This window comes from Chroicocephalus ridibundus, chromosome 19 (genome assembly GCF_963924245.1).
Source record: "Chroicocephalus ridibundus chromosome 19, bChrRid1.1, whole genome shotgun sequence".
Lineage (NCBI taxonomy): Eukaryota > Metazoa > Chordata > Aves > Charadriiformes > Laridae > Chroicocephalus > Chroicocephalus ridibundus.
In genome coordinates this window covers 8,839,416-8,856,708 of record NC_086302.1, presented here as the reverse complement: position 1 = coordinate 8,856,708, position 17,293 = coordinate 8,839,416, and the positions used below count along the sequence as shown (strand labels likewise).

Here is a 17,293-nt window from a genome sequence, read left to right as displayed (position 1 = left end):
CCCTGCCCTGCCCTGCCGACCGGCCCCGGGCCGCCGGGGAAGGGGTGGGCGACAACGACGACGACGGCCGGGGAGGGGGCGGGCCCTGTTGCTATGGCGCGCGCGGCGGTCACGTGCCGAGGGCGCAGCCCGCCCCGCCGGCCTCAGCGCCCTGCTCACGTGTCCGTGCGCAGCGTCACATGTCGGCGGCGATGGCGGCGGCGGGGGAGCCCGGGGCGGGGGGCGCCGCCGAGGAGGCGTTCCTCACCTTCTACAATGAGGTACCGGCCCCTCGGCGCCGCCGCGGCGGGCGGGCGGCCCCGCCCCGCCTCACGGGCCCTGCCTGCCCGCCGCTGCCGGCCGGCGGACGCCCCTCCCAGCGCTGGGGCCTGGCGGGCCGCGCGGAGCCCGGCCCGGCCCGGCCCGGCCCGGCCGCCTGGAGGGGAGCCTGCCGGGCCGCCAGCCCGGCCGTGGCGGGCCTGGAGCTGCCCCAGGCCGCGTGCGGGAGGGAGGGCGGGGTGGGCGGGCGAAGCCGCTGGCGGTGGTGGGTAGGGGGCGAGCGGCCGGGGTGGGCGAGCGGCAGGTGCCGGCGGTTCGCGCTCGGGCCGGGGAGAGCGGGTGTTCACCGGGCTCGCTGCCGCCGGCCCCGCCGCGTCTTCCGCCCTCCGAAAAGCTCCTGTTGTGTGTGGGGAAGGAGCCGGGCATTCGGCCTCCGCCTTACTGCCGCGGATAAATCCGGCGGGAGCCGTGCCCTCAGCGGTCCCTGGGCGTCGCCCTGCGCTCTGCTCCGCTGCTCAGCCTTTTGTCACTCGGGGGGGCGCGTGGGGTCCCCTCCCCGCAGGTCGGGCCGTCCCCGGTGCGGTGTGCACGGCTCGGATGTGTTTACCTGGGCCTACCCACAGGAGGGTGCTGCCCGTTTGGTGGATGCTGTTTTCTGTAAATAAAGGTGAACGTTGAATGGAAATGCATGGTTTGGTTTGGCTTAATAGTGTAAAGAACAAAAAGTAAACTGAACTGAACTAAATAGCCTGTGGTCAGAATTAAATGGACTTGTATTTCTTGCACCAGTGTGACTTAGTGTGTTTTATGGGCTATCCCACCAACTGTGTGTCAAAGCAATAGTGCACTAGCTTTCCAAGGAGTCGTGATGTAGCTGGTGCAGGAGCAAAGTGAGGGGAAGAGCCACCGCTGTTGTGCAAGGTATAGGAGAGACGGGCTTTCTAAGGTTTTTTTATAGTTAAAATGTAATGTTAAAAGTACTGTCATCCTGTGAAAAAGGCTAAAAAATGCGCTATGCTACTGCTTGAGTAAAATAGCTACAGGCTTGGGATAAGCAAGAGGCATTGTGAATTGTAACACAGGATGATGATGGCTGGTATAGTAATCACATGGGAAAACAGGTAAGCACGTGGTGATGGTCAGTTAATATAGGCCTCTCTTGTTCTTCAGGTAAAGCAAATTGAGAAACGAGACTCTGTTTTAACATCAAAAAACCAAATTGACAGGCTGACCCGACCTGGATCTTCCTATTTCAACTTGAACCCTTTTGAGGTTAGTTTGAATGTTTTATTCTCCCTTCTGAACTGGTATACCAACCTCCAGATTTACTGGGTATTTATTTCAGTAAAAAGACCGAACATAAAGAAAGAATGAAATTCTCTAGATGTAGGTTACTGTGCAGAAGGTTTACAGAATACAGAAGGATGGTTTATGTGTCCTCACTCTCTTTTTCACGTTTTATGGCAGGCGTAAACGATATTTTTTTGACGCATTTGCCTCGTGTAGCCGCACTGGAAGATTGAGCAGATTAATGCCACTTCTGAATGAGAGTGTAACATCTACGGGTGGCATGCTTGTCAGGTTCTGTTCTGAACACTCTTGACTCTGTTTCTACTTGAGTCTTTTATTTTGGATGTTTATCCTACTGAACTTGCATAGTGCATAGAATGAGAGAAGGACTCTCACTGCTCACACCAGTGAGCAATCTTTAAGGAGTCACTGGAAAACAGGTAATTCCCTTGTATATTACAGAGTTTGATTTCAGTTGCAGTTAGTTGTAAAGTCTTAACAAGTATGAAAGCCTGAGGATGACAGTAAATGAAACAATCTTGTGTTCATCTGGAGCTGTCTTTCCCCAGGTGTATTCGTTCTTGATATCATCTTCATCTGCCTTTTCAAAGCCTTGTGTGCTTTTTGTAGTCCCAGTTAAGCTGGTCAACCAGATCAGTCAGTAGCTTCACCTTGACAACGTTCCGTTTTGTGTAGGTCTTGGTACTTGAGTTGGAGAGTAAATTAAGAAAGCCATTTAGAAGTAGACTATAGCCTTCCTGTGAGAGAGTGGTTTTTATTTACGATTTTTAGTGTCAGACCAGCGTGCATCTGCATTGAGTAGGCTCAGTTGTTGCTTAGGACTTCTGTTCAGTAAATTAATTTACAAAAGAGCTCCTAAACTCTGCCACATCCCTAAAGATCTGTAGACAAGGGGGCTTGTTCATGGAAACCAATCAGTAAAACTCCCCTGTCTTCTTTCAAAAAAATAAAATGAATAAATTCTTACAAAGTAGCATATTTCCTGCTCCAAGTTCTCCGTTATGAATGATACAACAGTGTCCCAAAGCTACCGTATGCTTCTGTTTCTACCAGACTAAGTATTGCTACGGGACTGGTTGAAGGTTTAGACCAATTGTGGCTGTTTAGGGATGGCAGCTGTCTACATGAGACTTGAGTGTGGAAAGGACACAGGCACAGTCAGAGGAATCTAGCATTGCTAAAAGCAGAATGAATGTCCTGAAAATGTTTGTGTCTTACTAGGTGAAAATTTGTGTCCTGAAGCAGCGCCCTGATGGGGGGAGCTTTCTGGTGTTGCGTCTGTATGCCAGTGAACCAGGTGTTGAGAGCTTGCTGCCAGGATCTTGAAACATGGGGAGTGTCATCAAACTTGCTCTGCTCTCATGGTCTCTTCTAGGTACTGCAGATGGATCCTGAAGCCACAGATGAAGAGATAAAGAAAAGATTCCGGCAGGTATTTGGCTTTTGCACTTGAAGCGTCTGGAAGGAAACGAGAAGCTCTGTAGCGATTGTGCAGCTGTGCTTGGGAAGAAGAAAAATGGTGGTAAAGCTGTATTTGGGTAGAGGATTAGCCATTTTGGGAAGAAATGCATAGAACAGTCTTTTTATCAACAAGAGGAGAGCTGCAGAAGTGTCCCTGGTCCATGCGTGGTATGCTGCTTTGCCTGTAAAGTGTGTGATGGGGCTATTGCAAACTCATATGCCCGTGTATAATCAGCTTATTGAATTTTAGTTCAAAGAGAAGGTCAAAATTTGTCAGAAATTAAGAACTAAGAAAAGATATTTTTCTCAAATATATGTGTTTTCTGTGAGATTTCTTTAAGAATTTCAGCAGTCATTCTTGGTGACTGGGTTACCTGGGGTAGCAGCAGTCCTGCTCACTGACCCGTCTGCATTGCCCCATGCAACGCAGGAAATGTTACCCCAGGCTTACTCTGCTGACAAATCTGCAGGAGAAGGTTGAATTTTAATCAGCGCGTGCAGCAGAGAAACACAATATTTGGAGGGCTGTAGCCTCGCATCTGAATTAGTGGTGTAGGTGTCAAGAACCGTCTTTAGACGGGAAGCTGTGCTGGCTGACAGAGGAACACGCCTGCCAAGTTGGTGTTGGGATACGCGCTGCTGCTGTATTTGGGAAGTGGGAGGGTGACCTTTTAGTCTGTTGCCGAATTCTCAGTTCCATGAATCAATAAACTGGGTCTGTCTTAGCTTTAGGCTGGTAGAATACCACAGGGAAATGTTTTGAAGTCAATGTGATGAAATGAAAAAAGTGCATGGAATTGGGTATTGAAGAAATCAAATACCCAAATATAGAATGTGGAACAGCCAACAGAAGGAAAAAGACATTGGTTATAGCAAATCACAGAGTAAATCAGTGGCATGCTGCTGTTTAGGACCGGAGGCAAACCTTTCTCCTGTGAGCTAGAAAGTGCCATCTGTAGAGTTCAGGAAGTAATTATTTTGCATTCTTCAGCACCGGTGCAATTTCAGTTGCCGCATTGTGACTAGTTTTGAATGTTATACTAGGAAACATGCAGATAAGCTGGAGAGCCCATACAGCAACAGCAAAAATAAGAGGTCTGAAAAAAAAATGGCATATGGGGAAAGTTTGAAAGAACTTTCTCTTCCTCTGGAAGAGGAAGGTAGAGGATGTGCTTTCCAGCCCATTTAAGGTTGCCCGTTAGCCCATTAGTGATCAGCGTCCTGCCTCTGCTGGATAGAGAGTACAGGAAGAAGTTTTCTTACCTTTCAGTAAAGGAGCCTAAGGCAAAACTTACCCACTCTTTTAAATAGTTTGGTATTTGAACAGCCTTAGGGATACTGGAGAGCTTTTTGGGAGACGTTGTTGAGTAAAAGGTAAACTTTGGTTGAGGATGATTTTTATGCTTTTGTTTCTTCTTAAGACCAATGTTACAAAACTTGGGTTCGTATCAGCCCCAGGCATTGCAGCTGAAGGGTGTTTATATTGTTCTGCGTGTCCCAAGCTATAGCTTTTCTCAGACAGCCTGTTCATTACAGGGGTTGTGTTTGAAATATAAGCTTTTACCAATGCACACTTCTACATGTTGTCAGCTGATTTGTCCCTATACAAAGGAATGTGATCCCGTGCGATTCCTTCTATCTGAGACTATTTCCCTCCCCTCACAAACATCTCTGAAATATTTTTCATCTTTCACAATGATCTTGATAGCAAGATCCTTTCTCTTGCAGTTGTCGATATTGGTGCATCCAGACAAAAATCAAGATGATGCAGACAGAGCCCAGAAGGCATTTGAAGGTAATGCTCTCAGCCTTTTTCTGGGCCGGTGTACGACAGTAGCTGGACTGCTATTTTTCTGTAGCTTGTTTAAATGTTTCTTAGGGGTGGAGGCCCCACTGAGAACAGAATTGCTGTAGAGGTGCTTTAAATGAGGGAGAAGCAGATGCGCGGGGCGGCATTTCAGAAGAAAATTTCACTAGGTGGCGGTAATTGCATTATCAGTTCGCAAGGGGGACAAACACGTCTGTGAGGTTTCCAGATTCTTCAGGAAAAACTGTTTAAGCTGTGCATTAGATTTTATTCAAAGACCATACACTTAAAACCGTCGCATTACTTCTGTCGTATGTTTTGTGTTACGTTGAGGCATTATGCACCTTAAACTTACCTCATGCCTTATAACTAAATCACTTGGTAGGACTGATACTTTCACCCTGCTAACTCCAAAAGGTGTCTGCCAGTCTCTGCCATCACTGTACCCCAAATCTCATTTGACTAATAATGATATCACTTACCTAGATGTGTTAAAAACAAACAAACAAAAAAAACCCCAAAAGCCAAACAAACTCAACTCCCCTCATTCTAGAAAGCAAAATTTGTATGGCCGACAAGTAGCAATCCTGTGATGCTTTGTGAGTGTGACTACTGGCGCTATTAACGTTGATGCTTTTTGTTAGCCGTAGATAAAGCATACAAGTTGCTGCTAGATCAGGAGCAAAAGAAGAGGGCCTTGGATGTGATCCAGGCAGGAAAAGAATATGTGGAACACACTGTAAGTATTCCATAGGAATGTCCAGGCCTGGGGGTGAGTGGTAATCAGTCGTTCGTAATTTGCTTTTTGGTACACCCGCTGCATGTTTAGGGCGTTAAAAGGTGAGCTGAGCGAACCTCATAATGAAGCTGTGCAGATGGACTCTGAGCTCTTCACGGGATGAACAAACGTGCTTTGTCCAAGACCGCTGTTGAGCTCAGTGCGAGATAATTTAGTGAAATTCAGTACCTGAAATAATTAGGTCAAACCACATGATCTGACCTAAATATTTTTTTTTCAAGTCTGTGAATGAATGATGCGGTTCAGATGTGTGTAGGTGGAAGAAAATAGCTGGTGACAGCAGGAGACGGGGAAGTTTTAGGGAAAATGACCTATAAGATAAGAAGAGATTGGATTGCATTGGCCGAAGAAGTTAGTTGAGTGTTGTGGGTGGACTAAAACACAACAAGCTTGAGAAAGTAGTTGATATGGGAGAACTCAGATACTCTAAATGAAGGAACACTTCATGTTCTGCTTGTTGTTGTTAGTCTTTTGAATATTACAAAGCAAAATAAACTTCTTGCTGGTTTGGATGGTGTATATTAGATATGAATATATCTTAAAAACAAACACAAAAGCCCAACAAAGGGATTGTGTTGAGTGAATAGTATCTAACACAGTATTTTTAATTACTACAGTTCATGTGATAGTGATCTCGTATGTGTTTATCTGGACCTAGGACCAGGAGGTTTTGGTCTAAAATAAAACATCATTCCAAATCAAGATTTTACTGTAATCCAGAGTTCTTCCCACACAGTGGAGTAGGAATGCGGAACTACTTGGATACAATTATGTAAGCCTGATAAAACTTTCTAGGCTCTTATTTTTGTTCTTAATCTTTAGGTAAAAGAAAAAAAGAAGCAGTTGAAGAAGGATGGAAAACCTCCCACTGTAGAAGAGGATGATCCTGAAGTTGTAAGTCATATCCTATCCTGTTCAGAGAAACTGGGCAGTACAAAGCGTGTTTTGAGGAATTAAGAGTTGAAACCAGTACAGACATATTTATTAGACGTGTTAAGAGTGGTGTAAATCCTTGCACTTAGAGAAGAACAAATTCTGATAAGCCACTGTAGAGTACCATGCGTTGGGTAATACCTGTATATTTTAGAAAATAGTTTAACTCTAACGTAAAGAATAAATACATCATGAGATTATATAGATCAGAATACCCAGTTCTTTGTCGTGGAGCAGGTCTTCATTGCTTGTGCGTCATGCAGTCTTTTTTTAACTGAATTTCTTGTATTCTGGGTGCTGGAACTGTGGCGTTCTTGCTGCCAGCAGAGGCTCGTACAGAACCCACTGCAGCACGTCTAAAATGTGCTCTTAGTCATGTTTGTAGTAAGAGCGGTTTCAGCTATTTCTTCCATGTAGCAGTTGAGGATAGATACGCTGTTCTGCCAGAAATCACTTTTATTGAAAAAGGCATGACATAACTTAGTTCTTCTTAACCTGGTTTCTAGTCTAAAAAAGTCAAGTGATATTAACAGAATGATAGATGATTATCAAACACTGACATCATTAGCGTCACCTTTTTTTTTTTCCCCTACAAAGTGACATTTTCCTCTTGACGTCACCACAGTAACCCCATAACCATCTTATTTTCCGTTGATTTTCAGAAGTCTCTTGCTGTTCTTTGGTCATGAAGTTTGTTTTAAGTATGCTGATAATTTCCTACTGGAAAGCCGATACTAGGCTTTTACAACACGTCAAGAAGATCTGCTGGGAAATTACTATCCAAGCAGTGACCATTTTTCCTTTCTGGTCAAATGTAACGTTGCAGGACTTAACAGAAGAATAAGAGAGCTTGATATGAACAGTTCTGTTTAGGCACAACTTCGTGAATACAAATGAAACCAATACGAGGCTAATAAGAAGTTGTTTTCTGGTGCCAGGGCCAGAATTTAATCAGCAATGCTGCTTTCTTATGCTGCTGCTACTGACTACTGTCGAGGCAGGATACAGAGTTACGTGGGCATACATACGCTTTGCATTCTTTTTATGCTTCTTACACAAAGCAGACTTCTCTAGCTGTGTTAATGGGCATTATTTTAAGACTGGACTTGTGTTTTACAGTTCAAGCAAGCTGTATACAAACAGACGATGAAGCTCTTTGCTGAACTGGAAATTAAGAGGAAAGAAAGAGAAGCGAAAGAAATGCATGAAAGGTATGAGCAGCATTCTGCTTGTGCAGTTCAGGCTCTTCTTCCCCCCTCATGTTTCCTCAGGGAGGATGAGGAATCGGAGAGTCTTAGAAAAGTCTAAGTTGGAATGGACCTTTGGAGATCATCTGGTCCAACCTCCTGCTGAAAGCGGAGCCTTGGATTAGACTAACAACGGTCCTGTCGAGCTGACTTCCAGTGATGTTGATTCCACCACTTCTCTGGGCAACCTGTGGGTTGTAGAGCTCTGTGCTTGAGAAACGCAAACGGGAAACCCGCCCTCCTGTATTTAAGACGTTGATATATTTGGTGTGCTTTTATACTCTTATGTGTGTACATGGAGGCCAGCCAAAACAGTGAAATGGTGACACGTTTCTGCATGTTGTTAGCATGTAAAGAATTGATTTTTTTTATTTTGATTAAGTGCCAGAAATACCTTGTGGCACGTGTGATCCTGAAGTATTTTGGGTGTTTTGATGACATGTTGCCTGAGTGCTCAGTGTGGATGCGCTTTATAGAGCGGGATTTCTGTACTGGTTGGGGAAGGCAGTCTGGGAGATGGTTGCAGGGCACAGCTTTTGATTACAGATGAAAATTAGAGTGAAAAAAATTCATTCTTACCTTGCATACTCAAGTGTGTATTAAGTTCTCAAAATGTGTACTCTCAACGGTTTTAGAGACTTACCACTAGAATTATGAAGGAGCCCAACATGTTTTGCTGAGCGAGAGAAGCTGACTCATTAATTACGTGCATGCTGACAGTGGTGCCAAACCATCTTCTCTGCTCTTCCAGATTTAAAATGAAATTCTGTTTGCTGTGCTATCTTAGGTGTGCATATTTGTCTCTTCTGATAAGCGCTTTAATCTTCCAAGAAATCAGAAGAGCTTTCTGAGATGTTTTCAAAGTATTACTGTGTTTCTTTAAAGTAGATGCTTGTGGGTTCATAACTTCTTTGTGGCTTCCCTTCCAGGAAGCGACAGAGGGAAGAGGAAATTGAGGCACAAGAGAAAGCTAAACGAGAGCGAGAATGGCAGAAGAACTTTGAGGTAATCAGCAGCTTAACTTACAGGATGGGCCTCAGCAATTCTTGGCTATGCTGCAGGGAATGGCCCTAGAGAGGGCAGAGCCATTTTGTCTGCAGGTGCTATAAGATAATTTAAGCAGACACTTAGTAAAAGATCCTGCACAAACCTGGGTTTTGCCCTTGTGTGGGGAGAAAAGCCCACCATTGGGGCTTTGGTATCACTTTCCAGAAACAGGTCTGGTAAATTAAGGTGTAGTATTTTCTCAGCTTTGTCAGCAATTCGTTCTTGTCCTTAGTCAGAAATTTGACTTGCTGCTTAGCCCAGGTCACTGGTGACCAGTGAAAGTTCATCTGGCAGCTGTTTAACCAGTAGCGTGGACTGTCGTTGGTGCTTTTCAGCCTGGTTGCTAACACGTACGGGATCTGTATCTCCTGTGAATATCAGAGACGTGAGCGCTGGTCACTTCCCTTCGACCTGTCCACCCTGTGTTCAGGGTTTAGGTGTATCAGGGGTCGCCCTGTGGTGGTTGTGCTGCTATTCTAGGGGTCAAACCTACAGCCTGCCAAAATATTTGGTTGAGCCGATAACTCTTCCCTCATTATGCACCAGAGGTGAAATGCTGTGACATGCGGGCTCTCGCGCTTCTCAACTCCATTTCCTCTCTGTTGTGCCCAGGAAAGTCGGGATGGTCGAGTGGACAGCTGGAGAAATTTCCAGGCAAATACAAAGGGGAAGAAAGAAAAGAAAAACAGGACCTTCCTGCGACCTCCCAAAGTAAAAATGGAGCAGCGGGAATGATCCTGGCAGCACTGCCCAAGCGCAGCTCCTCAGTCCCCTCCCTGCTTTTAAGGACTCATTGGCACCTAGAGTAAGAATTGCTTTTTAGTAGACTGTTTGTTTCCAGTACAATTAATTATTGGTCAAAGTATTTTTTGTACTCTGTCCATTTGAACTAGGGCCATAGTATGAACGCGGCCAGGAACCCGCTACATGTAGAACACTTGGCTTAGGGGGGTCCCCGCCATTACTGCTGTCCCGTTTGTCCGCTGCCCTGTAACTTGATGTTTTGTACTTCACAGAGATTGTGCTGTTTCACCACTTTTCATTTCTAGTTTGAGAGCTGATAAAAATATTGGAAGTGCATCCTTACCTTTCCAGGTCATCCTTCTCAGCAAGTTCAGCTTTGGAAAAGTCTGAACTGACTCTGGGAATCTGCTTCCGGCACTGTGCAGTGCAGCTGACCTGCAGTTAAAATCCTGCAGCTCCTCGCTGAACTGAATGGTGCTTGGAAGGACCCTTCCCCCAAGATCTGATTTCCAAACTAAAATCACAGCTCTCAGGCTTAGACTTCTGCTGATCTCAGGCCAGCTGGGCACTTCCTGTAAAGGAAAAATAACTTCTCTCGATTAATAGTTAAGTTGCAATGGTCTGTATGTAAAATAAATTTTTACCCAAGTTACCTTTTTTTTTTCCTTGGAATTATTAAAAAATACAATTGCAAGGGTGTGAATTGAGTGCTGGCCACTGAAGCGTTGCTGCTCTTCGGCGTGAACACGTTCGCTGGTAAGGGTCTGCTGTCATCCCAAAGTCTGTTCTGACTTCAATTTGGAAGTGACAGTCCTGTGGAGTGGCAGCCGGGAGGGTGGGGAGGGGGTGTCTCTTCCCCGGGTGCTGCCCGGATGGGTGGAGGCTGGGGCCCTGTGCTGAACACTGAGCTTGTTGCTGTGCCTTTGGGGAGCGTGGATGGGTTGGGAGGGCTTGGGCGCCTGCGTGGAGTGTCACTCCTCGGAGCTGTGGGATGCGCTCAGTCATGAGTTTTCATTTTTGAAGTCCTGCTTTGTGTGTGGATTGTAAGTTTTTAGGAGATTCTCAACTGTTGAAAGATGTTCAAAATGGAGTATGCTACAGATTCACGTGTGCCTGGCAGACTCCTCTGGAGACCTTTCTGCAAACTCTTGCTATCTGTCCTGATGGCCATCCCCATGCTTGGGTCCTGTGGGTAGTTGCCTCCGTGAAGATACTGCTTTTCCTCCTCCTCACTGCTCTTAGCCAGCTCCTTTCACTTGGGCTTGCTGTCTTATGTGCCCTGATCTTCAAATGAGCGCACTCCTTTGCGCTGCTCTTGGTGTCTTGGCCATTGACGAGGTCTCTCTTCAGAAAGATTGGGTCTGCTGCCCCTGCAGAGCTTCCATCTTCTGGTGTCTTAACTCTCAATTCTGAGTAATTGCCTTGGATTTCTGCCTGCTAGGGAGGAGCGACGTGATCAAATTGTTGTGTTACCAAACAGATTGCTGCAGGAAAAGCAGCTCCCAAGGAAGGCAGTGCTTTCTGACAGGGCCTAGGACTTAGATGAGTGTGCTGGAAGGCGGATGGTGCTCTCCACTCGCTGCCTTTTCTTTTCCTCTCATGCCCTGGTCTGTGTGACCAGATGTGAAGTGAAACGTCCTTCCCTAATAAAATGAAGGTATTTTGGTGTTTTATACATTAAGTAACGCTTAGAACAGTAGAATACAGTTCCTATTTTCTGTGTAAACACAGGAATACAGTTTCTTTACCTTATTTGTCCTGCTAGGTATAACCTGCTAGACAGACAGCTTGAGATGAACCTCAAAGGGCGAAATATAGCTTAAAAAATAACATGTCGGTGGTGCCTGGGTGGCACACAAGAGCCAAACAATAACTAGCTGCAGACTACTGTGGGCCGACAGGCCTGGGAGACACTGAACTGTGCAGCACTGCTCTGTTCAGGCGCTGGAATTCCTTTGTGTTGGCAGAGCCTGACCCTCCATTCCCTGGGAACGTGTTGGTAGGACACAACTTCCTTGTCAAGGCAACGACTAGCCACGTTTGTTCTGGGGAAAACGTCCGTTAACTTTTGCAGTGCTGTCTCTCAAATGCAATCTCTTCTGGTTCCTGGGTTTAAGAAATGGGCAGTGCTCGGGTACTACGGTACTTCCAAGCGCAGTCTCTCGCCCAGAGGACGTGCTGTCCCTCTGACTTGTCTGCCCCTTGTTCCCCTGTCAAAGTATTTCTAGCTGAAGAGATCTGTCCCAGTCACTCTTGTCCCAGAGTCCTTCCTTTTGCTATTGAAATGCTGGTCTTTCTAGTAGCATTTCTCGTCAGACGGTGTAATGTATTTGCTGACCAATGGCACTGATCTTGCAGATCCTTTCTTTAAATTTTTTTTCAAGAAGCTCGGGATGAATCCTGTGAGAACTTGAAATGCTTGTAATTATGTGTTACGCTTCTGCCAGACTCTTGCCAGTGGTGCCCAGCGATGGGACAAGGGGTAACAGGCACAAACTGGAACATGGGAAGTTCCACCTCAACATGAGGAGGAACTTCTTTGCTGAGAGGGTGGCAGAGCCCTGGCACAGGCTGCCCAGAGAGGTGGGGGAGTCTCCGTCTCTGGAGACATCCCAAACCCGCCTGGATGCGTTCCTGTGCCACCTGCTCTGGGTGACCCTGCTCTGGCAGGGGGTTGGATGAGATGATCTCCAGAGGGCCCTTCCAACCCTATGATTCTATGATTCTGCTTCTCAGAGACGTGTATGTTTTTGAGAATTTGGCAAGTGGAGTGGCTCACTTGCAGCCTGTGGCCAAAGTCACTGAAGTACTAGTCCTGTGGGCTTCTGCGTTTGGAGTCATGTTTCCCACTGGGTGTGTCTTGGTTGGGGCAGCAAAATGTGTAGCTTATAATAATGCTGTTTCGTTGTCAGTTCAGCTCTTCCTGCTTCCTTTTCTTCCTGTCCTGCCTACGATATGCTTCTGTGTCTGAATACGCAGTATTTCTCCTCTCTTATTTACGCAGCCAAGCCCCATGAAGCTTCCCACCTGCCAGGCGGGCGTTAGCGGCAGTGAAATACCCGGCCCTTTGCTCAGTATTTCTCTGCTCCACCGGTATTCAAGCTTTGTAAAAGCAAACTGGTTTGAATTCCCTGGGTGGAAATAAGTGAATGCACTATGTGGGCCCCCACAGATGCCGGCTGGGCTGTTGTTGCCTGGGCTCTGCCACGCATGCCGAGGCAGCGGGGTGGATTGAGCGAAACGTTTCATCTCAAGAGGTAGAAATGTTGCAGAGGGAGAGATCTCGAGGCCTACCTCCTCCTTGGAGGTCTTTTTGGGTGAGCGGTCCTCATAGACTGAAATGTTTGTCCTTGATGTGCAGGACAAGAAAATACATCGGTGGGAATAAGGGGTAATTTTTTTTTTCTTTCTGGAGGAGAAAAGGTCCCAGATAGCTGCAGAAGCACCATTCAGTAGGGTCTTGGCTTTGGGTTTCTGTGCAAATAACTTGTCCTCCAGGTCCAGTTCCCACAGAACGTACATGGGGGTCTACCAGATCCCAGCTCAGCTCCTTGTTCCTTGCTGGGAGTCCAGAGGTCGCTCCCGAAGCTGTTGGTTCCCTTCGGAGGCAGGGGGGTTGCCATCCCCTCCATCCGTGATTTGCTCGGGTGTATCTGCTGTTCAGCCACGGTGGGATGGGAAAGGAAAAAAACCTTTGCAAGTCACTTGGGGAAACTGCAGCAGGAACCAGGTGCAAGACCTTCCTGTCTGGTGCTACTTTGGAGCCCAGGGATGAGAGTGGAGGATCCCTTGAGCATCTAGACAGGCCCAGGTCTAGATTTCACCAGGTGTTCCCCAGATTAGCTAGATTTCACTGGGTAGAAAAAAATACTGGGTAAAGGCTAGACCAAGTTAGGGAAGGTATAAAAAGCTTGGCTGATCAGCCAGAGGTGAAATCTGTTCTTGATAAGACATAAACTAGTGTGTTACTTTGCATTTATGATAGTTTGGTGAACACAGCGATGTGCTCTGAATTAGGTGCTGCTGCTCAGGAGCCATTTCTTAGTCACTCAGCGGCAGCGATTGTGTAAAACAGAGTGCTGTTGGCAAAGAGAGCGAAAGGGAAAATACTGTCTTTGGCGCTACAAAGCCGCGTTGTGGCCATGCCTTACAGTTCACATGGATGCCCATTTTTACGCAAGCTTTATTGCACAGCCTTTTAAAATGGGACAGAGGAGAACCAGGGCATCAAAGGGTGCTCTTTTCCTGAACTGGAGAACGAGAGGTTATGGAGAGAAATCAGCAAGAAATGGGTGGAAGAGACACAGAAACGCTTTTCCTGCGGTGGATTGTAGAACTCAACATAGACTATTGTTGGGGTCGGAAGTTTTTAATTTTCATCCATGTATATGTGTTCACGCAAATAAATGCCATCAAGCTACGTGAAGACGCTGGTGTCACTGCTCGCTGCGCGAGTCTCTGTCCCGTGTTGGCAGATGCTGGGAGCGAACGATGAGGGATCCATCACACCGCGTTCGCTTTCTTTATTGGTCGTCATCTGCTGACTGCTGCTGGACATGAAGTACTGAACTAGGTGGCCTGGATCCAACACCACCGTCCTACGCTGTCTGGGTGGCTGGGCCTCCCTCCAGCCCTCCTCTTCCCCAAAGAGATGCTGTCTGTAAATGCACGGAAAACCCCTCGTTCCTCCACCCCTTCTCCTTGGGCAGTAACAACTCTTTCACTGTACGTGATTTGTGTTTCAGGAGCATAACTGGAGTTCTGGGGGATTGACTGCAGCAGGTGTAGTGTTGGATAGAGGGACCCAGGTGGGAGAGATCAAGGGCTTGTGCTCTCCTCTCCTTCCAGGTGAGAGTTTCTTTTGCTAGTTTTTTTTAGGTTAAGGGTTGGACTTGATGATCTTAAAGGTCTTTTCCAACCTAAATGGTTCTATGATTCTTTCTCTGCCCTCTTAAAACCACAGAAACTGGGAGAAGTTGGCCTTAACATAGGAAGCTTCCCTCGGAAAGAGCTGGGCGGTTGCAGTGCGTCATGTAGACCAAATGGCTGTCTTAGCTTCCTTGTCCTCTTGAAAGCCGCCATCCGAGCAAGCCGCCGTCTGAGCAAGCTTCTCCTGCTCAGGCAGCTGAGCCCAACAATTCACAAGCAGAAAAGGGGCGTTGTCTTTTGTCTTGGCCACCAGCGTGGCGTGGCTGGGCCCGACGGTGTGCAGGGCTGCACCGTCTCGGTTCGAAACGTCCTCGGTTTTGTTTTCCAGAACACCTGCTGGCAGTGCACCTCCTGCCGCTGCGGGCTGCCCTGCTTTCAGCGCCGGGGGTGACTCCTGTTGCTCCTTGAAAGGTAAAGCTCTCTCAGCCCCGGCTTCGCGTTGTGCACAAAATGGGCAGGTGTCGGGGAGCGCTGCTCCTCCAGGCTGGGCTCCCATCGTTCCCGCTCCCGTCTCAGGGATGCAGAGAGCGTCGTACACACTTCGGGTAGATCTAGGATGTAGCTGAGCTGCTATTGAGGCTCGGCGGCCTTCCTACTGGGAAACCTCCATGTCACACCGGCCAGAGGGCTTCGGACTCCCAGGGCAAGAATGGACACGTACTTTGGGGCCATTATGTCTTTCCTTTGCAGCAGGAGATCTCTGCCTCAGCCGATTTAGTGACATTAAAGTGGATTCTCCTGCATTATGGTCTTCCCTGGCCACCTGGTTGCTCCGTTCATGTTCCCTTTCTGGGATATTCAGTTGTCCTGCAGCAGCAGGGAAGTGCAGACGTAGCGTTAATATTGACATTAAGGTGCAAAGTGCCCTGCGTCACAGCCACTACCAGATTCTCACTGAAGAAAACAAGGATGTAACCTGAAGATAGTTGATGGGATTTGCGTCACCCGTTCTCTTTTGTCACCCATCTTCTCGTATCTGGTCAAATTGTTTCCTTTCCAAGTGCTGGCAGGCCCTCTCTAACTTTCGGTACGTTTTTTCTGGGTGGAGCGGTGTTTGCAGGAGCACATTTTGATGACACGGAGAGCACCTGCAAAGGTAAATAACGCCGGCACACGTGCCGGTGCAATTGTTGCATTTCAAATCACAGAACTGAAATGTTTTGGGGAAGGACCTCTGTGGGTCTTTAATTCGACCTCGTGTTTGAAGTGGGGCTGTCACTAATGGTAGGTGAGGTCAGCTGTGGCTTTATCTAGCCAGGTGGTAAGGATGAGACCCTCGGCCTCTCCGGATTCCTGCCCCGGGGACGCGCAGCCCTTCTAGCAAAAATATTTCACCGGTGTCCATCCTGACTGTCCCGCACCCCAGCTGGTGGCTGTTGCCCCTTTTCACACCATTTGCCATTACTGAGAAGAATTCACTTCCTTCTTCTTTACAACTTCCCTTCCGACAGCTGCAGGTAGTCATCATGTTGCCCCTTGGCCTCCGGGCCGGTGCGGCTGGCTCCCTCCCTTGGACGTGCCCAGGGCTTGGGCCGTGGTGGCAGCTCTCTGCCAGTCCCGTTCCAGTTCTCCACATCCCTTTCGAGCTGCACGCGCAGTTTCAGGTGCAGCATCCCCGGTACCAAGCAGAGGGGATATGAACTGTCCTCCCTCTGCCGGCCACGCTCCTCCGGGCGTAGCCCAGTTTGCCTTATTCACAAGAGGATGCTGGCGGCCGCCTCTGCAGAGAAAGGCCACAACTTACCTGCACCATAAACTGCTGCAGCTTTTCTGTTTGGCTGGGGAGTTGGGTGTTTGCGGCAGCTCTGCGCGCGGCAGTTGGGTGTCTGGCCGGCTTAGATGGGGGGACTGCAGGACGTGGAAAGAGCCACTTCCTTCTGATAGCGGTGCAGGTCGTGTGCCTGCGCTGATGCGTTGGCAACATGCCTTTATGCATTGGCCAGTTGTGATTATCTGTCCCTTCAGGGCTGTCTCAGAAACCTCATGCCTCCTTCCTTGCAGAAGCCAGTGCCAGTCCTTAACGGCAAAGAAAAGCCAACAACCTTTCCTTGTTAAACAGCCCACGATGAATACAGGGAGCAGACAGAGACACGTGTGATTTCTTGTTACACCATGAGTGACTCAGGCGAATGTTACGCCTGTGACCTAAGCGATGCCAGTGCCCCAGGACGCCTCTGAGGAAATCCCGTGTGAAACCTGAGCAGAGCAAGGCCAGAGCTGCTGCCCTGGGACTGTGGCAGCAAGAGGGAGTGGGTCCCCGTGCGTCCGTCCACCCCTTCTTCCCAGGCTGAAGGGGCACAAGCCCCAAGGGGGGGTTACAATGCTGCAGAAAGGGCAGGGAAACTAGCTGCCACAGCCTGCGATGTTTTTCTAGCTGACGTTTCCCTGTGCGGGGACTCACGCAGCAAAGCAGTCTCACCGTGACGCTTTGCCCTGCTGCAGCAAGTCTCCACCTCCAATGGAAGCATTTGAACAAGCACTGGACCACCTCCGTGCCCCCTGGCCAGGCTGGGGAGCCCCATCGCAGGCCTGCGAGGCACAGGGTGACATGGGAGAGTGACAAGCCCCTGGCCAGCACGGAGCCTCTGCTGCTGTTTCCTCCCGCGACCTGCTCGAGGAAGGTCCACAGAAGCTGGTGTCGAGCTCCAGGGCGCAGCCGGGGCACGTCTGAGCCGTGTCGCAAGAGCCAAGAGGGAAGTGAGTCACTCACCTGCGAGCGAGCCCAGCGCCCTCCTTCCCGTCCGAGCCTCTTCCCAG

At 48.2% G+C, this 17,293-nt stretch overlaps 1 protein-coding gene across 1 annotated transcript; it reads left to right on the top strand.

Annotated features, from left to right (window-relative positions):
* Positions 1–110: 110 nt before the first annotated feature.
* On the top strand, positions 111–10,259 carry DNAJC8 (DnaJ heat shock protein family (Hsp40) member C8). Its single transcript, XM_063355819.1, has 9 exons — positions 111–260; positions 1,429–1,530; positions 2,945–3,001; positions 4,759–4,825; positions 5,482–5,576; positions 6,459–6,530; positions 7,689–7,780; positions 8,746–8,821; positions 9,476–10,259. Exons 1-9 carry the CDS (start codon positions 180–182, stop codon positions 9,596–9,598), a joined length of 765 nt encoding a protein of 254 aa, XP_063211889.1. The 5' UTR covers positions 111–179; the 3' UTR covers positions 9,599–10,259.
* Positions 10,260–17,293: the final 7,034 nt, after the last annotated feature.